General features: G+C 42.2%; 1 protein-coding gene across 2 annotated transcripts in view; it reads left to right on the top strand.

Annotated features, from left to right (window-relative positions):
* The window catches only part of NME5 (NME/NM23 family member 5), a 30273-nt gene extending 29134 nt beyond the window's left edge, over positions 1-1139 (top strand). Inside the window, exon 6 of one of the 2 annotated variants that reach the window (XM_035014223.1) lies at positions 929-1139. In XM_035014223.1, the coding sequence (XP_034870114.1) occupies positions 929-1009 (81 nt within the window). In that variant the 3' untranslated portion in view covers positions 1010-1139. The remainder of the gene's footprint in view (positions 1-928) is intronic. The other variant, XM_035014221.1, reaches the window with a different exon arrangement.
* The last annotated feature ends 22710 nt before the right edge of the window (positions 1140-23849 follow it).

Below are 23849 nucleotides of genomic sequence, written 5' to 3'. Positions count from 1 at the left end.
GTAAATAAATGAAAAACTTAAAAAAAAAAAAAGGAAGAACAAAGTTAGAAAATTCTCCAAATTTATTTTTCATTTTCATGATTATTTTATATATTCAGAGCCTCTTGAAATTCCATATGAATTTGAGGATTGACTTTAACATTTCTGCAAAAATGTTTTTGGGAATTTCATAAGGATTGGATTGAATCTATAGCTCACTTTAGGTAGTAATGACATGTTAACAGCATTAAGTCTTTCAGGGCACCTGGCTGGCTTGGTCGGTGGAGCATAGGATGTTTGATCTCAGGGTTGTGGGTTTGAGCCCCACTTTGGGTGTAGAGATTACTTAAAAAATAAAATCTTTAAAAAAAAAGAAAAAATAGTATTAAGTCTTTGTATCCATGAACACAGGTTATCTTTGCATTTACTCAGGTCTTTAAATTTCTTTCAGCAACACTTTATATAGTTTTCAGTATACAAGTTGGTTAAATGTACTCTAGATTTTTTTTTTTTAATGCTACTGAAATGGAAGTGACTTCTTATTTTCCTTTTGGGTTGTTTATTGCTGATATATAGAAACACAAATGATTTTTGTGTTGATCTTTTAGCCTACAACTTTGCCGAATTCATTTATTAGTTATAATAGCTTGTGGATTCTTTGGGATTTTCTATATATAGGATCATGTCATCTGTAAAAGGAGATAGTTTTACTTCTTTTCCAATTTGGATCTATACTTGACAATCTTGCATAATGTAAAACTTAGTGTTTCAGTTTTTTAATGGTCATTTTCTCATTCTCAGTGATTTTGAAAACTATGTTTTAAATTGATATATATACTACTTAAAGTGTAAGGTTATATATAGTATATATATCATTCATAGTATATATTTATAATTTATAGTATATATATTTAAATGTTTATTACAAGTTTTTTTCTTTTTTCCATAGATTTGGTTAGCTGATTGGCTCCTGAAAAATAATCCCAACAAGCCAAAGCTGTGTCACAATCCAGCTGCAGAAGAACCTTAAAATAAAATTCCTCAAAGAACAAATCACTATCTTACTGTGAAAGACATGCTTCTACTTTAAAACAAACAAACCGTCCTAAGGCTTTAAGTAACTACGTGTGAAATAAATTGTTTTTAAAAATATAAGTTTTAAAAGACTGTGTTTTGTGTATAAGATAGCATTATCTAAGGTAAAATATAGCTTTAGTAAAGGTATGATTTTTGTTTTCTTTTTTTTTTTTTTTAAAGATTTTATTTATTCATTTGAGACACAGAGATACACAGAGAGAGAGAGCATGAGCAGGGAGAGAGGCAGAGGGAGAGGGAGAAGCAGGCTCCCCGCTGAGCCAGGAGCCCGATGTGGGGCTTGATCCCAGGACCCTGGGATCATGACCTGAGCCGAAGGCAGATGCTTAACCATCTGAGCCACCAAGGCGCCCCTGATTTCTGTTTTCTAATAAAAAAATTGATTTTATCCAGAAGTATTTAGAATGTTAATGAAGCAAATGTAAGTTTTTTGTGATCGTAAAGTGGCATCCAGTTAGGAGACCAACAACTAATTTATATAAGACACGTTAGAAACAACTGAAGATGAAAAGACTGTGTGCCCACAAGAACCTGCTTTCGATTCCTGTGCCTCTTGTCACACAGGCAAGGGTAGTCGTAAAGGTAGTGAAAATGCCACCAGGACAGGCGTAGCTGAAGACAATTTTGAACTTTCTTTATGTTTCCCCTTTAGGAGGAATGTAGGTTTCCATTTCTTTTAAAGATTTTATTTATTTATTTGAGAGAGCGAATGAGATAGAGCATGAGAGGGGGGAGGGTCAGAGGGAGAAGCAGACTCCCTGGGCACTCGATCCTGGGACTCCAGGGTCATGATCTGAGCCGAAGGCAGACGCTTAACCAACTGAGCCACCCAGGCGCCCTTCCATTTCTTTTAGAACTGCCTTGTCTGCATTTGCCATGTCTTCAAAGTTACTTTCTCTTCAGCAGACATGGTCTTCTACCTCTTGAGCTCTTTTTGTAAAACTCTGAGAAGGTAACTGAAGCATCTAGTTGCTTCTTGTGCTCCTCCTGGAAAGTTTGCACAAAGAATGCCTATGATGACATTTCGCTTCTTGGTCTCTTAGGATCTTCTTTGCCTGTGTATAGTTATTTTTGTCAGTGTGACACAGTCACCCAGTCACCCAATAGAACAACATCATTGTTCTATTACATCAAGTAATAGAAGACTGATATAAGATGTTGCTATATTATTTTTTTTAAGTTAGAGAAATAAGACATTGAAACTTTTTTTTTTTTTAAGTAAGTTCTACGCGGGGCTTGAACTCATGACCCCAAGTCACATGTTCTACCAAATGAGCCAGCCAGGCACTACAAGACACAGAATTTTATTTTATTTTATTTATTTATTTATTTATTTTTAAAGATTTTATTTATTTGAGACAGAGAGAATGAGAGACAGAGAGCATGAGAGGGAGGAGGGTCAGAGGGAGAGGCAGACTCCCTGCCAAGCAGGGAGCCCGATGTGGGACTCGATCCCGGGACTCCAGGATCATGACCTGAGCCGAAGGCAGTCGCTTAACCAACCGAGCCACCCAGGCGCCCAAGACACAGAATTTTAGTTACAATATTTTCCTAAGCATATATCCTATATCTAGATGCATAAATAATACACAGTTCAAATAGTTTAATTTAAAAAGTTTAAGTATATATAAAAACTAACGATGTACTGTATGGTGACTAACATAACATAATAAAATTAAAGTAAAAAAATTAAAAGTTTAAGTATATAAATAATTATTTTGTATAATTAAAATGGTCAGAACCAGGTTAGGATTTTAACTAATCGTTTATATATAACTATATCCTCAACAAGTGCCTTCTAAGTGTGACCAGACAGGTAACAATTCATCCTGGTTTGCTTACGACTTTCCTGGTTGTATAACTGAAAGTCATGCATAACCTGGAGTTTCTTTAGTCCTGAGCAAAATAGAATGCTTGATCGCTCTACCAAATAGTCCTTAGGTTAGCATTTCCCAATTATGTTTTGGGGATAAGGTACTAGTTTTATTTTTATTTATTATTTTTTTAAAAGATTTTATTTATTTATTTGACAGAGAGAGACACAGTGAGTGAGGGAACACAAGCAGGGGGAGTGGGAGAGGGAGAAGCAGGCTTCCGCCAAGCAGGGAGCCCGATGCGGGGCTCGATCCCAGGACCCTGGGATCATGGCCTGAGCCAAAGGCAGGCAGACACTTAATGACTGAGCCACCCAGGTGCCCCAAGGTACTAGTTTTAAAAGAAAATGTGAAATCCTCAGTTCTCAAATTTTTAAGTTATTTATTTAAGTAATCTCTACACCCAATATGGGGCTCAAACTCACAAGCCCAAGATCAAGAGCTTCACCCTCTACAGACTGAGCCAGCCAGGCACCCCTCAGTTCTTAAATTTTAATTTACTCAAAAACAAAAACAAAAAACCAGGTTGTAAAGCACCTTATTAACAGTAGATATTTAAACTGGCCTAATCTCTTCAAAAAGTCAATGTCATTATAAAACAAAAAGTAGAAATGCAGAGGAACTGTTCTAGATTGAAAGAAACTAAAGAGGAGTACCTGGATGGCTCAGTTGGTTAAGGCTCTGCCTTCGGCTCAGGTCATGATCCTAGGACCGGGGGATCAAGCCCCGCATCGCATTGGGCTCCCTGCTCGGCAGGAAGCCTGCTTTTCCCTCTCTCACTCCCCCTGCTTGTGTTCCCTCTCTCGCTGTCTCTCTCTGTCAAATAAATAAATAAAAATCTTAAAAATAGGGGCGCCTGTGTGGCTCAGTCGTTAAGCGTCTGCCTTAGGCTCAGGTCATGATCCCAGGGTCCTGGGATCGAGCCCCGCATAGGGCTCCCTGCTCAGCCAGGAGCCTGCTTCTCCCTCTCCCACTCCCCCTGCCTGTGTTCCCTCTCTAGCTGTCTCTCTGTGTCAAATAAATAAATAAATAAATAAATAAATAAATAAATAAATAAATCTTTAAAAAAAAAATCTTAAAAATAAATAAATAAAAATAAAAAGAAATAGACTAAAGAGACATCTAAAACTAAAGCATCTTGGGGCGCCTGGGTGGCTCAGTTGGTTAAGCATCTGCCTTCAGCTCAGGTCATGATCCCAGGGTCCTGGGATTGAGCCCTGTGTTGGGCTCCTTGCTCAGCGGGGAGTCTACTTCTCTTCATTTGATCCTGGTTAAAATATATATATACACATATGTATATTTATATGATATATATAATATATATATCACTTATATGATATATCACTTATGTGATATATATATGATCTTTGGAGGACAATTAAGGAAATTTGGATATGGATTAAATATTAGATGGTATTAAGGAATAATTGCTAAATCATAGGGTCAAAATGATAGACCATAAGAGGAGAATGTAATTATTTTAAGATGATGCAGTCTGAAATATTTAGGATAAAGTTTTTGATGTTTGCAACTTATTTTCAGTTTTGCAAGAAAGAAATATTTTTATACATGTATAGATAAAGCGAAATTACTAAAATAATTAACAATTCAGTCTAAGCACCCTAGTGTTCATTGTACTGTTCTTTCAACTTTTCTGTATTTTAAAACTATTCACAAATGAAGTTGGGGAAAAAAGGAAAAGATCTGACTGTCTGCACCATAATCTAGTGGTCAATTTTTCACATGATTGATAGGGAGACATTCAGATGTTATATACCTCTTGATTGTACAGAATGAAATATGCTAGTCATCTAGCCAAACAGTAAAATAGGAGATAAAATGATCACCTAAAGGACACCATAAAGAAGCAACCAGAGTGGCACCTGGCTGGCTCAGTTGGTGGAGTATGCGACTCTTAATCTTGGAGTTATGAGCTCGAGCCCCATGTTGGGGGTAGAGATTGCTTAAAAATAAAATTTTTTTTAAGATTTTATTTATTTGAGAGAGAGAGAATGAGAGAGAGAGAGAGCATGAGAGGGAGGAGGGTCAGAGGGAGAAGCAGATTCCCCGCTGAGCAGGGAGCCTGGGACTCCAGGATCATGACCTGAGCCGAAAGCAGTTGCTTAACCAACTGAGCCACCCAGGCGCCACTTAAAAATAAAAACAAAAAATGTTTAAGAAGCAACTAGAAAAATTTAGAAGATGGGATGATCTGCAGGATAGATACCCACATCTCAACACATTGTTGTCATGAAAAAAAGGGATTACTTTAGATTTAAAGAGACTTAAAATACATAATCAGAATCAATACTTGTTTCTAGATTGGACCCTGGTGTAGACAGAGAAGCTGCAAGGACCTTTTTGAGACACCTGGGAAGATTTGAATCCAGGTTGAGTATTAGATGAAATGAAAATGTATTATCTTGGAAGGTGAGGATTGTTGTTGTTTTTTTTTAAAGATTTTATTTATTTATTTGATAGAGACACAGCGAGAGAGGGAACACAAGCAGGGGAAGTGGGAGAGGGAGAAGCAGGCTTCCTGCCGAGCAGGGAGCCCGACTCAGGGCTGGATCCCAAGACCCTGGGATCACGACCTGAGCCGAAGGCAGACAGACGCTTAACGACTGAGCCACCCAGGTGCCCTGGAAGATAAAAATTGTTAACTGGAAAAAACATATTATAAAGCAATATGCACAGTGTAATCTCACTTTGATAAAAAAAGTATATTTATATATGGAAGATATGATGTGGAAGGATAGTCACCTGTTACATAATTGTTATATAATCTCTGGAAGGTGGGAATATACTTTTTTTAAAAAAATTTTTGCTTAGTGAGGCACCTGGGTGGCTCAGTCGGTTAAGCGGCTGCCTTTGGCTCAGGTCATGATCCGAGTCCTGGGATCAAGCCCCACATCGTCAGGCTCACTGCTCAGTGAGCAGTCTGCCTCTCCCTCTCCCTCTGCTGCTTCCCCTGCTTGTGCTCTCTTGCTAGAGCTCTCTTCCTCTCAAATAAATAAATAAAATCTTTATTTTTATTTTTTTATTTTTTTAAAAGATTTTATTTATTTATTAGAGAGAGAGACAACGAGAGAGGGAACACAAGCAGGGGGAGAGGGAGAAGCAGGCTTTCCGAAGAGCAGGGAGCCCTACGCAGGACTCAATCCCAGGACCCCGGGATCATGACCTGAGCTGAAGGCAGACGCCTAATGACTGAGCCACCTAGGAGCCCCAAATAAAATCTTTAAAAAAATAATTTTTACTTAGCTGTATTTTAAATTTTTCTACAGCATTCATGTTACTGTGTTGTAATTCTTTCTAAGGTTTAAAAAGATCCACCCAAGCATCCAACTGTGGATTTCAGCTCAGGTCATGATCTGAGGTTCTTGGGATCAAGCCCCGTGTTGGGCTCCCCACTCATTGGGAAGTCTGCTTGAGGATTTCTCTCCCTCTCCCTCTGCCCTACCCCTGTTCACTCTCTCTCTCTGAAATAAATAAATAAATCTAAAATAAAAAAAAAAAAGAGTCAGGTGCTTAACCAACTTAGCCACCTAGGCACCCCTAGAAAGATAAACATCTTAATGGATGTCAGCTTAAAAGGGTTGGCAACATTTCTTCATTAATAGGCTATCTACCAAAAAAAAAAAAAAATAGGCTATCTATCGCCAAGATGTTTTACAAGTTCTTAGCGCTGCCATATATATGAATTTTTGGACGTATTCCTTCTGAGACTGATATGCCTGCTGAATTTCAAAACACCTTTGGCATCGGTGTTGAGAAGACAAACCAAAAGCTTAATAAGTGATAGATTGTTGTATTTTGAGCAATAGCCAAGAGCACATAGGAAAAAGCAAATCGTTTTTACAATGAGATTTCAGTGTGACAGCTTTAGGAGGTCATTTTCACAAGAGGCTACTCCTGCCTAGAAAAGAGGCAGCATTGTATAGGGCAGAAAAATTTCACACTTGAAGTCAGCTCCAGTCTCCAAACCTCCATTTGTTTTCTTATTTTTTTTTTTTAAAGATTTTATTTATTTATTTGACAGAGAGAGAGAAACAGTGAGAGAGGGAACACAAGCAGGGGGAGTGGGAGAGGGAGAAGCAGGCTTCCCGCTGAGCAGGGAGCCCGATGTGGGGCTCGATGTGGGGCTCGATCGCAGGACCCTGGGACCATGACCTGAGCCGAAGGCAGGCGCTTAACGACTGAGCCACCCAGGCGCCCTCAAATAAATCTTTTTAAAAAGGGAGGGAAGAGAAAACAGTAATTTGAGATTATTTTGGAGATGGAATAGACAAAAATACATGCAAATGGGAAGATTTATAGTTAGCTATAGGAGTCTTTAATTTCAGACACATTTGAGGTAATTATTTCATGAGCCACAACTGCAAAGTGTCGCAACGGGAAGACTGCCTTCTTGTTTACTTCCTAGGTAACGGGAGAGGGGAGAAGACCACCTTCTGATGTCACCTCTTAGGTAATACCAAAGTACTACTATGCACACATTTGTCTTCGTTAAGTGCTGGTGATTTCATGCATTTCTCTCACACTGAATGATAGTGCGGTATCCTTATGAAACAAGATCTAGCACTTCACTTATTTCCTTTCTCCAGGACTCAAAGAGACCGAAGAAGCAAGCAAGCAAGCACCCAGCTCTGTTAAGACTTGGAACTAAAGAGTTCAGACGTTTCTTTACTTCTGTACAAGTTTAGATCTGGGATGGCATCTAGAAGCTCCCCGTGCCTGTTACCCAGGAAACATGGTAGGTAATGTCTCACCTGGGCACACCTACCTCAGCCTCTGGGGGATTCTGAAGAGTAGACTGTTGCTTGGAGAAGAGAGTTCAGGGCAAAAGGGTGCCACAGATTAGCTTGATTTGAAAGTGTCACAGATACTTTGGACAAGTACTTAAGTAGCTCAGAAATACTGCCACTTCTTTTATGCAGTTAACTGTTTATAAAAACTATTTACATTAAGCTTTGACTTTTGATTCAGAGATGGCTAAATTCTTTGCTCTTTCTTTGACTGCAGATGCTTTTCCTGGATTATTTTTGTTAGTCCCCTCACTAACAACAGTCCCTATCTTAACTTTATGCCTTTCATTTTAGACACCTAATTGCTTTCCAAAAGGTAATTAAATCTCAGAAACTGGGGCACCTGGCTGGTTCGGTCAGTTAAGTGGTTGCCTTGGGCTCAGGTCATGATCTCGGGGTCCTGGGATTGAGCCCCACATTGGGCTCCCTGCTCAGTGGGGAGCCTGCTTCTCCCTCTCCCTCTGCCCCTCCCCCTCCCACTCCTGCTCTCTGTCTCAAATAAATAAAATTTTTTTAAAAAATCTCAAACTCTTAGACTTGAGAGCCTTTAACAGAGTTTACTTCTAAAGGTAGAATCCAGTGATTTCTGGCAATTTCAGATAGAAAGTGCAAGTGAGATAGCTTTCTCTCACCTCACCAAAGGACATGACTAAAGGAAAAGATCTCTGTGAAGCATTCATGCATAGCTTTCCTATTAAATTAGACCCTTGAGTCCATTGGATTAAGATGACTAAATAAAATGATATTGTCTGTTCCTTTCCTGCTTCCAAGGTGACCCAAAAAGTTCTCTCTCATCCAAATCAAGGGTTGATGACACTGCTTTGATTGATGCCTTTTGTTCCCAAACCAAATTGTTTTTTATAGCCCACCCCCTACCAGCACTTTCCAAAGTGCCACTGCCATCCCCTCCAGAGGGAGCCCCTTCCTTGGGCTTCCTGGCCAACAGCTGCTCAGTGGTGGCCAGGAGCAGGGAATGGGAGGAGAAAGCAGTTTGCAGACAAATGGGCAGCTAATCTGACCAAGAGCCCCATCACTAGAACCATAAAAAACTTCCTCCCCCCCACCACTTGCCTCATCTACATTTCTTAGCTGAGGTGGGTGGAAGGCTCCTTGGAAGAATTATGGCTTCAATATGGTCTATCAGATCAGCCTCAGAATTTTTTTTTTACCTTTTTTGTTTCTTAAACCAGTTCTGCTTATTCAGCCCAATATTGTCAGATCACTACAGACCTTATAGATATTAAAAGGGCAGGGGCACCTGGGTGGCTCAGTTGGTTAAGTGTCTGATTTAGGCTCAGGTCATGATCCCAGGGTCCTGGGATCAAGTCCCATGCCAGGCTCCCTGCTCAACAGGTAGTCTGCTTCTCTCTCTTTCTGCTCCTCCCCATGCTTGTGCTCTCTCTCTTGCTCTCTCTCTTTCTCTCTCTCTCTCTCAAATAAATAAAATCTTTAAAAAAATTAAAAGGGTACTGGGGGAATATTATGAATAATTTTATGCCAATAAATTCGACAAACTAGATGAAATAGACACGGCCCTTGAAAGACACAGATTACCAAAAATGTGTCAACCTGAACTACAATTTCTAGATCCTTCTTTAAACTTTCTATTATTACTCTCTCCGTGTTTAGCTTTTTATTATGAAGCAGCTATGTGGAGCTTACTTAATTAGCATTCTCAACTGTTCTATGAGGATCTGGTTACTTTTCAGTACAAGTTTTATAATTGTGGGATAGAGAGGGTTAAGCTATTTTACAAGAATAAATATCTCAGGGGTTAATAACTTATATCAGGATTATAAAATCCTCATCCTTCTAGGTGGCCTTTATGTTGAGGCCTGAATGACAGCTTCTCTGGACTTTCTTTATCTAGTGTTTCTGGTCCTTGCCAATGTGAGAACATTTCAAGGAGTCTTTAACGTATATATGTGGTTAGAGCCTCTTGCACCATAAAATGCTTAGACCAGGACCAATATAAAACTGTCAGTCTACAATGAAGCTGAGGCTTTGGAAACAAGCACATCCTTTTCAGTGGTGCTTGCTTTATAATGGGTCATTTAGCGAATGGACTGTGAAGAATTAGTCATGCCCAACTTCCAACCATCCGATGACTGGCTATAGACACCAGTTGAAAATTTTTAGGCTTTAAAGTTTCAGTCTTTCCATTCAAAGTTCAATTAAAATAAAACCCTATATCTAACAGGACCCCCAAGTTCTAGTGTAGTTTAACTTGTTTACATCTTTCAGAGATGCAAGTTCAACACACAAATGGCAAACCATTATGAATGTCCTTCATGCCTCTCAGGGATGCAAAAAAATGTAATATTTGAAATCACTGTTAGCTTTGTGCTGAGAATACAATATACTCTAATTAAGTAAAAATAACATTATCGGGGCGCCTGGGTGGCCTAGTCGTTAAGCGTCTGCCTTCGGCTCAGGTCATGGTCCCAGGGTCCTGGATCGAGCCCCACATCGGGCTCCCTGCTCCGCGGGAAGCCTGCTTCTCCCTCTCCCACTCCCCCTGCTTCTCCCTCTCCCACTCCCCCTGCTTGTGTTCCCTCTCTCACTCTCTCTCTCTCTGTCAAATAAATAAATAAAATCTTTAAAAATAATAATAATAACATTATCATTGGTAAAATCACATTGTTACATCCCCTTATCTATTGCTAAAATGGTAGGTCCCAACCTGAATCCACTGGTATATGTAGAAAGCCAGACCTTTTGTGTAGCTTCCCACAGGTCTGCGCTCCCTATCTGCCCTCTCCTCTCCACTCTTCAGGAGTTACCTGACTCTGAGGGCTTGGTCCTGGGCTCTCTGCAGCCATCTGGCTGGCCTTTTCACTGGGCTCTGTGCCCTTGCATCTTCTTAGACTTCTCTTCCTCTCACAGCTCCATTATTTTCAAAGTCTGTTTATCTTTTTTCTTGGCATCATCTTCATCATTTCCCTCTATTTTTGTCAGTGAGCTTGGTATTCCTGACCTCGACATAAGCTGCTATAAAGATTTGGGTATGTCGGGGCGCCTGGGTGGCTCAGTCGTTGGGCGGCTGCCTTCGGCTCAGGTCATGATTCTGGAGTCCCTGGATCGGGTCCGCATCGGGCTCCCTGCTGGACGGGGAGCCTGCTTCTCCCTCTGACCCTCCCCCCTCTCATGCTCTCTATCTCATTCTCTCTCTCAAATAAATAAATAAAATCTTAAAAAAAAAAATCTTTGGGGCGCCTGGGTGGCTCAGTTGGTTGGGCGACTGCCTTCGGCTCAGGTCATGATCCTGGAGTCCCGGGATCGAGTCCCGCATCGGGCTCCCTGCTCAGCGGGGAGTCTGCTTCTTCCTCTGACCCTCCTCCCTCTCATGCTCTCTGTCTCTCCCTCTCTCTCTCTCTCAAATAAATAAATAAAATCTTTAAAAAAAAAATTGTTTAAAGTAATCTCTACCCCCAAGGTCAAGCTCCAGCTCACAACCCCGAGATCAAGGGTAACATGCTCTCCCAACTGAGTCAGCCAGGAGCCCTTATGTTCCCACCATTAGTGAAAGAACTATCTATTGTGACCTATTATGTGCCAAGCACTACGCTAAGCACTTTCATCTGTTACCTTATTTAATTCTCACAACAATCTTGAGGTTAAATGATTTGATCTAGAGGTCATCTTGGAATTTTTAGAGCTAGGGTTTTGAACTCAATTATGTTTGGCCCTAAAGCCTTTCCATTACTTCTTGGTGCTTTTTCACAGACATGGAAAACCTTGTTTTTTCTCAGAGGTCCAGCTAAGTGTTGTGTGCAGACCAAGTTCATCCATTGGATGGATTTATTGTGAATAAATCAGTGAGTGGAGCTTGGAGCTGTATTACCGTTTATGCTGGTGCTTTTGGGGGCCTACAATCACAGAGGTTTTTTCCTTTATTACTTAAAAAGTGTCTCCAAATCCCTTTTCATTTTCCGTATTACCAAAGGTATTAATGCCTTTATTTACATTTAACCACTACTCAGCTTTGCTAATGAATATTAAACTACCTAATACAACCCCTTCATTTATCGTTGAAGCAGATGAGGCTCGGAGACATGCCCAAGGTCACAAATCTAGCTAAGGGCTGATGATCCAGGTTCCTGGCTCACATCCAAGGTGCTATTTATTATGCAAGGAGCCCCTTGAGAAGAAGCCCTTGAAAAGATTGTTATCAGAAGCTGTTAACAACGTCCACCTGTAGCCTTTTTGTGGTGTTAATTTAATAGTAACCCCTTTTAAAATATAATATCCAAATAAGCTTCCTTCAGCACAAAATTCAAATTCCTGAAATCTAATCATAAGACTGTATGTAACTGAAGAACATCTCACCATTGCTGTTTTATAGGCTATGAGTTTCTAGAAACCAAAACTAGTTCTAATTTATTCTGTATGGCAGTTGGCATGGGACATCATCTGAAGGCAGAACTGTCAGGGTAGAGAAACTTAGGGGCTCAGAATAGAATTTTAGAATTTCAAAAAAGTTTTGTGCATATCTAATGCATTTGAATCCAATCCCCTTCTTTTTATAGTAACGATTTTGAAGCTCAGAAAGTGATTTGCATGGCATTAGAGTAAAATCTGTGGCAAAATCAGCAGTGCTCTTCCCATAATATCAAATTGCCTCCCTTGATTACTTGAAAATTAAAATTAAATTGTGTTGATAGTCACAGAGATAGCAGGAATAAGTCCTTTTGGAAAAATAAAAGATAACCAGGGAACTAAAACTGAACATTACCTTAATCTCCCTTGGAACATGAACCCCCATATTATTCAGGCAACTTCACTGCATGTACAAGTTTTCCTGGCTTTTTGATAGTCCTTATGTGTTACTGGCAGAACCGTTTGTTCACCAGAAATATCAAAATTCAGAACGAGAGAAATATGGAATTATCTCAGCTAAATGGGAACTTTGTAAAGCTCCAGATTGTGATCTATTCTAAAGTGGCCTCCGTTTTTAACAACTTCTGGGCATGGAGAGGAATCGGGATGGGCTTGGGTTATCCTCTAGGAAAATCAACAATTCTTTTCTAACGTTTTAGCCATAGAGGCAACAAAAATATCTCGCTGTTCAGTATAGCTTTAACAATATTTTTATCTTCACTGTTTTCTTTAGGTTGTGGGTTGTGTTGGTACACCTATTAGAGCCCAGGATTTGGGAGAAAATTTTATATTGTTCATTTTCAAGAAAATTTCATTCTTCCTAGTTTGCGGTCCTATAGATTCAGGTCAGGCTTTTTCTGTTGTAACGTACTATACCCTGACTGCGTCTAAAGAAATCAGACCTGAGGGGCGCCTGGGTGGCTCAGTCGTTAAGCGTCTGACTTCGGCTCAGGTCATGGTCCCAGGGTCCTGGGATCGAGCCCCACATCGGGCTCCCTGCTAGGCGGGAAGACTGCTTCTCCCTCTCCCACTCCCCCTGCTTGTGTTCCCTCTCTCGCTGTGTCTCTCTCTGTCAAATAAAATCTTAAAAAAAAAAAAAGAAATCAGACCTGAGGAGGAGGATTATATGACACAGTGGGGAACTGAATCCATATGCTCAGCCCACCCCTGTCCTTCAAACTCTGAAGATTATTCAGAGTCAACCCCAGGACACTGGTGAGTGTGGGAAGCTCTTGGAGGGGTGAGGAGTGGGAGGGTGCCAGGGACCTGAAAGATCTTATGAAGTTTCCTGCCAAGCTGGCCTAGGATTAACCCATCATTTCCCAGCCGGAGCTATCCCAGCTGTCTTGCTTTCCTGGGGCCTCTCATGTTAATCTATGGAACTGACCAACTGAGTTTGACCGTGACTGGCTTTGTTTTGCAAAACAAAATTGGTAAGGCAGGCCTCATGCTGACTGACTGAATGGTGTCATCAACTCAATTCAAGAGGTGCCACAAAAGCAAGGAAATGAAACTTCAATTTCCTCCTCATGTTAAATGATAGCTTATCATACCGATTATGACCCTTATGCAGCTCAGGGCAAATTATTTTATTGCTTTTTTTTGTGAACAGCCATAAACCACTCTCATCTTCCACTTTTTCCTCTAATTCCCACCCCCACCCCACACCTGATTAAGGCTTCTCAGAAAGGACTGTTCTCTATTGTCAATGGTCAGAGAACCAAAGCCTTGTTTTTTTACCCCCACCAACCTGTCAGGATTTTACCTTTATTCTAGGAAGCACAAGATTTGCTTTAAAACAGAAACAAACAACCAAGCAGAGGTGGGGAAAAGGCCATTCTGGCTTCAGAGTTCCCTTGTAACGTTCATCTCCTCTCACTACTTGGATGAGCTTTGCTCCTGTTCTGGACCAGGCAGATATGGTTTGCTGTCTTCCCTGTATTCACACTGCCCCCGGACACACCTCCTCTAGAATGCTTTCCATAACACATTTTTATGGGCACAAATGTGCTTTCCTTCTCGATTGGGAAGGACTATGTCCCTTCATTTTTATGTCCTTGACCCACGGAAGGCATTCATTGAATGAAGAGATGGAAAGAGGCCACCCACAAAGTTCAGCTCATCTATTTCCCTACCTGCCAGCAAGTCTGTACCTATCTATTCCCAGATTCCAAGAGGTTCAGTTGCTCAGCTTCCTTGTGGACATCAGTGGGAGAGACGTGGTGTTTCTTTAGACTCAAACCTGTACCCTCTTCCCTTCACCTCCTCTTCTTAGGAAGTCTCTTTTACTCCCATGTCTTCAAAAGCTATCTCTATATTTATGTCTCCAAATTTGCATCTCCATCTTAAATTTCTTTTCTTTTAATTTTTTAAAAGATTTTATTTATTTATTTGACAGAGAGACAGCCAGAGAGGGAACACAAGCAGGGGGAGTGGGAGAGGGAGAAGCAGGCTTCCTGCCGAGCAGGGAGCCCGGTCGCAGGGCTCAATCCCAGGACCTGGGATCATGACCTGAGCCGAAGGCAGACACTTAACGACTGAGCCACCCAGGCGCCCCTCCGTCTTAAATTTCTTCTCTAATTTATTTAGTCAGCTTTCCCAAATTTAATAGTCAATTGCCTGCTTGATGTCTCCACTTGAATGTCTCAGAAAAATTTCAAATTGACATGCTTAAAATGGAACTCTTTGCAATTTATTTTTATTTTTATTTCTTTGCATAAGCTCTATGCCCATAGTGGGGCTTAAACTCACAGCTCCGAGATCAAGAGTCCCATGCTGTATTGACTGAATTAAAATGGAACTCTTGGGGTGCCTGGCTGGCTCAGTTGGTACAGCATGTGACTCTTGATCTTGGGGTTGTGAGTTCAAGCCCCACATTGGGTGTGGAGCCTACTTTATTTTTTTTTAAAGATCGATCGATTGATTGATTGATTGGACAGAGAGAGAGAGAAAGAGAATATAGGCAGGGGGAGCAGCAGAGGGAGAGGGAGAAGCAGACTCCCTGCTGAGCAGGGAGCCTACTGCCGGGCTCTATCCCAGAACCCTGGGATCATGACCTGAGCCAAAAGCAGACGCTTAACTGACTGAGCCACCCAGGTGTCCCGTGGAGCCTACTTTAAATAAATAAAATAAAATAAAATAAAATTAAGTTAAAAGAACTCTTGATTCCCATCTTCCCATCAGCCCTAAACTGGCTCTCTCTTGTTTTGCCTATGTCTGAAAGTGCCATCATCTGCCACTCACTAACTAAAACTGGAAAACCAGTTATCCTAGATCCTGCCTCTTCTCTCACACACCACATTCAGTCCATCAACAAATGTTATTGGTCCTACTTCATTTATACATACTTCTCATCTTCCCTGTTCTCTCTCTATTCACTCTGTCACTACCTTCATCCAAGCCACCATCAGCTCTTGCCTGGCTTAATATAATTGCCCTTTTTGTCTCTAGGCTTCCATGCTTGCCTCTCTCCAGTCCATTTTCCATTTGGCAGCCTGTATGAGTTTTCTTACGAAGTAATTAGGATCCTATCACCACTTCACTTAAAATCTTTTAGTGGCTTCCCATTCCTCTGGAGCAAAATTCAGACTTTTTACTGGGACCCCCTAGATCTTAGATAATCTGACCTCTTCCTACTTTTCTAATTTAACCTCATGCCACCACATGCAAACCATGCTCCTGTATCATCAAACTTTGATCAGCTCCTGGAATTTTTCAAGCTCTTTTCTGCTTTGGGCTTGATTGCTTATGATCCTTCTTTCTGGATTATGCTTTCCTGAAGCTCTTATAATTAGATTCTGTACATCCGTTGGGTATCAGCTTATATTTCAACTTCACAGAGAACCTTCTCTGACCAATTTTTCTTTTTAAGATTTTATTTATTTATTTGAGAGACAGAGAGACAGGGAGAGAGAATCTGAAGCAGGCTTGGGGCTGAGCGCAAAGCCCACCATGGGGTTCAATCCCGCAAGATCATGACCTGAGTGAGATCACTTGCTTAACCGACTGAGCCACCCAGGTGCCTTTTTCTAAAGATGTTGCTGCCTTATTATGACAACTGTACATATTTCTATCATGACAGTTATCTCAATGTGTAATAATATTTTTTTTATTTGCTCATTGTTTGTGCCCTCCACTAGTATGCCAGTTCCATGAGGGCAGAGAACTGTCGATGTCATGAACTTCTGTATCCCCTGCATTTGTGCTATGCCTATAACAGAGTAGGTGTTCAGTGAATATTTATTAAGTGAATGAATGAAATAGGTTATAAATAGGAGCGACATATAACTATCATCAAGCCAGGGTACTTTTTAATGTGAAAGGAGACACACTTACAATTATACTTGGGACAACAGACATAAACCATAAAATGATAGAAAGAGCACTGGGGGGAGGCGCCTGGGTGGCTCAGTCGGTTAAGCGTCTACCTTCGGCTCAGGTCATGATTCCAGGTCCTGGGTTTGAGCCCCGCATCCGGCTCCCTGCTCAGCGGGAAGCCTGCTTCTCCCTCTCCCACTTCCCCTGCTTGTATTCCCTCTCTCGCTGTGTCTCTCTCTGTCAAATAAATAAATAAAATCTTTTAAAAAAAAAGAAAGAAAGAAAGAGCACTGGGTTTCTAGAGATATCAGAAATCCAAGGTGACTCTGACTTTGTGCCCTACAACAATTTTTTTAAGTTTATTTATTTATTTATTTTTAAATAATCTCTATACCCAACGTGGAGCTCAAACTCATGACCCTGAGATCAAGAGTCACGTGCTCGGGCGCCTGGGTGGCTCAGTCATTAAGCGTCTGCCTTCAGCTCAGGTCATGCTCCCAGGGTCCTGGGATCAAGCCCCACATCGGGCTCCCTGCTCAGCGGGGGAGTCTGCTTCTCCCTCTCCCACTCCCACTGCTTGTGTTCCCTCTCCCTCTCCTGCTGTGAAATAGATAAATAAAATCTTAAAAAAAAAAAAAAGAGTCATGTGCTCTTCTGACTGAGCTAGCCAGGCGTCGCTGTGCCCTACAACATGTTTATTCAGGTGAAGCTAAGTTAAGGGGACTAGAGAAAGGGACATGCAATGAAAAGTAGTGTAGAAGGGGAATAGGATGACCTTTCCCTTACACTTGGGTGTAAGTGGCAATGGTATGTTTGGGAAACTTCGTATGTTCTTCCTTCCTTTTTTTTTTTTAAGATTTATTTATTTATTTATTTGACCGAGAGATAGAGAGCACAATAGGCAGAGTGGCAGGCAGAGAGAGAGGGAGTAGCAGGCTGTCCGCTGAGCAGGGAGCCCGATGTGGGGCTTGATCCCAGCACCCTGGGATCATGACCTGAGCTGAAGGCAACCGCCTAACTGACTGAGTCACCCAGACACCCCTCCTCCTTTTTTTTTTTTAAGGTTTTATTTATTTATTTGAGAGAGAGACTGAGTGAGAGAGAGAGCGAGCATGAGTCGGGGGTCAGGGAGAGGGAGAAGCAGACTCCCCACGAAGCAGGGAAGGGAGCCCAATGCGGGACTCGATTGCAGGACCCTGGGATCATGACCCGAGCCAAAGGCAGACCCTTAACCAGCTGAGCCACCCAAGTGCCCCTCCTTCTTTCTTTTTATCTGAAGAATTTGGGTGAGGGGGCAGTGCCTGGGTGGCTCAGTTGGTTAAGCAACTAACTCTGTATGTAATTTTTAAAAATTTCATGTAGCACATCCAAGCCTTCCCCAATCAGTTACCTATCTGAGTTATTACCCAGCTGGTTGCTCCTGAGAATAGTATGGATCTTTTCCAGAGCAAAGGACCAAGCGGTTGCTTGAACTTGGAATTAGGAGACCAGAGATCTATCTTCAGCTTGACCTTTACCTATAGCCAAATAACCTTGGGCAAATAGCTTTCCTCATCTGTGAGCTGAGAGGATTGTAGGAGATGGTGAAGGTCTTCTCCATCTCTGAGATTTCATGAGCTGTTTAATGTTAGAAGAGCAGTAATCACCCACCACTTGCAGAGTTATGGAGGCATGGAGAGGTAGCACGGTCCTACCTCCAAGGGGGAGGCTTGTCAGCTCTATTGTTGAAACAGAAAAATACATAATGACTAGATATCATAGGCAGTGATATTTAAATTCCATCAAATAAAAGGCAGGCAATTTCAAGGAGCAGGCAATAAACCTTAAGGACAGAGTGTTTGAGTTAGATAGTCAGTAGTTAGGGCAAAAGTATTTCAGGGAAGATGGTCTCCACTGGGACACAGAAGTTAAGTGGGAATACTATATGTGAAGAACTATCATAATTTGGTCTAGCTAGGGCTGAGGAAACAAAGGATGGAATTGGAAAAGTGAGTTAGGAGCAGTTACCTGTGGGAAGGGCAGTGGGCTGGAGGAAGAAGGGAGTAAAGCTGATTATTCACTTTTTGGTCTATTGACTTCTAAATTGTTTGAATTTTTATGAGAATATATTTATAGAAAAAATATTTTAATGTTTACTGCAGGATATTGTGCAGTTTAGGAGACTTGAAATGTCAAGACCAAAGAATTGAGATTTTATTCTCTAGGACATTGCAAGTTTTTTTTTTTTCAAGGATTTAAAAAATTTTAAGTACAATCTGCCCCTCAACGTGGGACTCAAACTCCTGACCCAGACATCAAGAGTCACATGTTCTACCAATTGAGCCAGCCAGGTGCCCTGTTTATTTGTTTTTAAATCAAATGATGATGAATTGAATGTGATACATTAGTAAGATAAATATGGTAACAATGTGTTAAGTGGAGAGTCAAGAGGCAAAATATCAATTACTGAGTGCAAAAATCAGGTACAAGGTACAACAGTGTTAGTCAAGACTGGAGGCAAAGGTAACGAAGAGGAGGGTACAGATTTGGAGTCCAAACCTAAAGGAAGATGACTAAATATAAAAAGTAGAGCAGAGGGGGGTGCCTGGGTGGCTCAGTCGTTAAGCGTCTGCCTTGGGTTCATGATCCTGGGTTGTAGCCCCGTGTCATTGGGCTCCCTGCTCGGCGGGGAGCCTGCTTCTCCTCCTCCCTCTGCCCCTCCACCACCGATCCTGCGCGTGCTCTCTCTTTCTCTCTCACAAATAAATAAAGTCTTTAAAAAAAAACAAAAAACAAAAAACAAAACAAAACAAAAAACAAGGAAAGAAAGAAAGACTGTCAAGGGAGGGGCACCTGGATGGTTCAGTCAGTTAAGCATCTGCCTTCTGCTCAGGTCATGATCCCGAGGTCCTGGGATAGAGTCCCGCATCAGGCTCCTGGCTCAGTGCAGAGTCTGCTTCTCCCTCTTCCTCTGCACCTCCCCCTGCTTGAGCTCTCTCTCGCTCTCTCGCTCTCTCTTGCTCTCTTGCTCTCTCTCTAACAAATGAAGAAAATCTTAAAAAGAAGAGAGAAGAGAAGAGAAGAGAAAAAGGCCATCAAGGGAGAGGGGGGAGCTAGCCCTTTCTTCCTTGTGATACAGTGTTCATCAGGACATTTGCTGCATGTCTAACCTGAACCAGCACTGCTATATTTTTGGCTTACCAAATCCTCCAGGACCTCTCACTATGGATTCAGGCCTTCAAACTCTCCTTTTCTCCAAGCGACAGAACCCTAATTACTCCAGTGTCTCACTAGTTCTCCCTCACACTCTTTTTTACTATTCTCTGCTGTCACAGAGCTTTGATGGCCTCATCAAGCCCTACGTGCATTTCCCCATGGCCTGCGTACATTTCTAACCCCCATCATTTCAGCGAGGTAGCCTTGATTCCTGCCTCCGTCAGCTGGGACCACAACCATCAAAGCGGCAGTGGTGCAAGGGCAAGAACATGAAACTGACAACCGGGACACACTTGCTTCTCTGCTCTCACCCTTGGAGATCTTATCTACTCCAAAATTCCAGTTCAATTTCCCTGCTGATGGTGGCTAAATCCCCATCTCTCTGCAAATTCTAGGCACCACAGCTCTAATGCTTCACCAGCCATTTCTACTGGGATGACAACATTAATTTTCTTTTATGACTTCTGTGGTCTAATGACACTTCGAGTGACTGAGGCTTACTCCTGAATCTTCCCTGACTCCTCCCTCTGCTCTACTTTTTTTTAGAAAAAGATTTTATTTATTTGACAGAGACACAGCGAGAGTGGGAACACAAGCAGGGGGAGTGGGAGAGGGAGAAGCAGGCTTCCTGCTGAGCAGGGAGCGCGATGCGGGACTCGATCCCAGGGCCTTGGGATCATGACCTGAGCAGAAGGCAGACGCTTAACTGACTGAACCACCCAGGCACCCCTCCCTTGAGGGTCTTTCTTTCTTTCCTTGTTTTTTTTTTTTTTTTTTAAATCATTTATTTGTGAGATAGAGCACGCGCAGGATCGGTGGTGGAGGGGCAGAGGGAGGAGGAGAAGCAGGCTCCCCGCCGAGCAGGGAGCCTGATGACGCGGGGCTCCATCCCAGGATCATGAACCCAAGGCAGACGCTTAACTGACTGAGGCACCCAAGCGCCTCTCTTGATGGTCTTTCAAAACAGAGTATACAGTGTTCTCCTCTTCCTTAGGCTTTTGATTAGGAGCTCTTCTGTTAAGAAGCACGTGGCTGAATCAAGTGATCTCTTATAGACTGCAAGAAGGTTCTGGTGAAGAAATGATAAGGGACCTCAGTACCTCAACATAGGTCTGCGCAGGTACCTGAGAATCTGAGAGGAGTGTGGGAATGAATCTGGGCTCCTGGTGCCCCAGCGGGCCTCTTCCCTTACCCACATGCCTAGTTCCCTTACCCCTAGTCTCCGTACTCCCTCACTGACCAAATGCAATCTGAGGCTTCCTGAAGCCTTGGCCTAATTTCCTCAATACTTGCAGTGGTCATCCAACATCGCTTTTCTGATGAAAAGGGCAGTCTGGCAGGGTGGGCAGAGCACCAGCCATGGCGATGTTCAGGGCCTTGGAGTCTAGTGTTACCTCTTCAGTCATCTCCTTTAGTGACACCGGGCAGGGTGCTTTGCTCCTCTAAAACCAACTTTTTCCCCCTTTTGTTAGGGAATGCAGCGGGATTAGCTGGTTTAGAGCTGTAGTTGTACTCAAAGGTCTTTAACTTCTCCTGAAGGCTTTGCTCTGGTTCTTGCTTTCATTTCATTTCCCCCAACCCAAACATCTGTATCTGGGTCCTGAGTCTCTCTCTGGCTTTTGTGATCAATTATTATAAGTAGTTTGTGATCTGGGGCTAGAAATTTGTCTTTCTCTGGATCCTGTTTTTCCTTCCTCTACCCTCTAAAATAAACACTCCTCCTTTGACATTCTTTTGAAACTTTGACCTCTACTATAGACCATAATTGTTAGCCTTTTTCTTTGAGTACCCCCTAGCGAACCAGGATTCTGCCCTCCCAAGTCAGCAGGAGTCAGGCTATCTTGCTTTATCATTCTAAGGAAGGCCTTTGCAAGTCAAAAGTTAGGTTTCTCCATTCTGGAGAAGGGCTGAGAAATTTAACTCTTCGGCTTGCAGAGGAGAGAGGAAGAGGACACCTTTCACTGCATATGAATGGTAGTCATTCTGCAAAGCTGTCAGGATAGTTAAGAATGTCACCAGAGATTCCCTGGGCTCCCAGAGCCTAAGTGGCGTCAAGAAAGAGTATGGATTTGGGTGATAGCAGCCTGAATTCAAATCCACCTTCTTGTGTTTAATTTTAGGTTGGGTGCTTAACTTACCTAAGCCACAGTTTCCTCGGTAATGAGAGGGGAATAATTGTAACTCTTTATAAGTGGATTGTTCCCAGGATTGAAGCATATAATATATATTGAGCACTTGACACTTAGTAGGTGCTCCATTACTTCCTTTTCCCCCTTGCTGTTACAACTGCCCATTGGCAAGCCCTGAGGAGAATGGCGGGGGCCCATAGGAGCTCTAGGAACAGACCTCACAGTTTTCTTGGGAGTCCCTAATTCTACTCATGGCAAAGGTCAGATGGAAGGAGGAGGAGGAGGAGGAGGAAGTAGAGGAGGTAAAGGAGGTGGGAGGGAGAGGAGAAAAAGCTTTGGAGGGGCCTGGCAAGCAGAAGCGTATTTTTCTTTTAATCTAGACTGAGAAAGTACAGGCTTCTATTCTCCAGGCCATGAGAAGTAGTGCCTGCATTTGAAATATGTGGACAGGCTCATGGACAGGTTTCCCTCATTGAGTTGATTCTTTTTTCAACAGGTTTTCAGGATCCACCAGAGATTGTGGCGAATCTGCCTGTCTTGGGCCCTGAACCTATTGAATATAGGAGTTTTACTGTTCTGTCACCTTAATGATAGCCAGTTTGTTAAGGATGAGCCAAAAGGGAAGGAGAGTAGGGTTGTAACTAGTGAATCTGAATAACACTGCGATGCCTTGGAATGAATCCCTGACAGGAAGGTGATGGATGTAGAGAAATCTAAATTCCTTTATTTTCTGGCTCAGGGTCTATGTAGGAAGGTTGGTTGATGTGATTGATTCCCATGAAGGTAAGATGAATGAGGATGAGAGAGACTTGGAAGGAATGGGACTTGGAGCTTTTTGGGGAAGTAGGAATTCTTTTCATGGAATTCCCAATTGCTCTGGGTTTCATTAGTTGAAAACCTCAGATATAAACCCACAGAAGACATAAGGCATGCTCTTCTTGAATGATCATAATTTTATGATTTTTGTTTCTCTCTGAGCCCCAGGTTAATAATCTTTTTTTTTTGGTTGCCTATTTCTTCTTCTTCTTCTTAAAGATTTTATTTATTTATTTGAGAGAAAGAGAGAGAGAACATGAGTGGGGTGAGGGGCAGAGGGAGAAGCAGACTCCCTGCTGAGCAGGGAGCCCCAGACTCGATCCTGGGACTCCAGGATCATGACCTGAGCCGAAGGTAGATGCTTAACCCACTAAGCCATCCAGGCGCCCCATTGGTTGCCTATTTCTTCACCATAATTCTTGTGCTTAGGTAGTGTCTCGTTCCCCTTTCCAGTACCACCACATAGACACTCTCTCTGTCACTAACTGTGGTGTCTTTCTGTAAACTTCCTTAGGAGAGAGGTAGAGGAAATCTTCCATTTCTTTGACATAGGCTGCACTTTAATGGATTTCTCCTTGTCTCTGGCATCTGTGAGAGTTATAAATGCACCAGAAGGAATAGAGACCACTGTGAGCTTTCAAGGTACCTGCTTATGGTTTCTCTTGAGATGTCATCTTCCTTAACGAATATTTCACCTTCCTTTTCACTAAAAAAAAAAAAAGAGGGGTTATTTCCTGTTGGCATTTTAAAAAATAACTCATTCTTTTTTCTAAAAGTATTTTATGACAAGTATTTTTTTAATTTTTATTCATTTATTCTATTCTTTTATTTTTTAAAGATTTTATTCATTCGAGACACAGAGATAGAGAGAGAGCATGAGCAGGGGGAGAGGCAGAGGGAGAGGGAGAGGGAGAAGCAGGCTCCCCGCTGAGCCAGGAGCCTGATGTGGGGCTCGATCCCAGGACCCTGGGATCACAACCTGAGCCGAAGGCAGACGCTTAACCGTCTGAGCCACCCAGGCACCCCCATTTATTTTTTTTAAAGATTTTATTTACCCATATGAGAGAGAGAGAGAGTGGGGGAGGGCAGGCAGAGGGAGGGAGAGAGAGAAGCAGGCTCCCCACTGAGCAGGGATCACAATGCAGGGCTCCATCCCAGGACCCTGGGATCATGACCTGAGCTGAAGGCGGATGCCACCCAGGCGCCCCTATCTATCTATCTATCTATCTATCTATCTATCTATCTATCTATCTATC

The sequence above is a fragment of the Mirounga leonina genome, unplaced genomic scaffold (assembly GCF_011800145.1).
Source record: "Mirounga leonina isolate KUSES-001 unplaced genomic scaffold, KU_Mleo_1.0 Mir_168, whole genome shotgun sequence".
Lineage (NCBI taxonomy): Eukaryota > Metazoa > Chordata > Mammalia > Carnivora > Phocidae > Mirounga > Mirounga leonina.
Note: the sequence above shows the minus strand (reverse complement) of the source record. Positions and strands in the feature narration are given on the sequence as shown.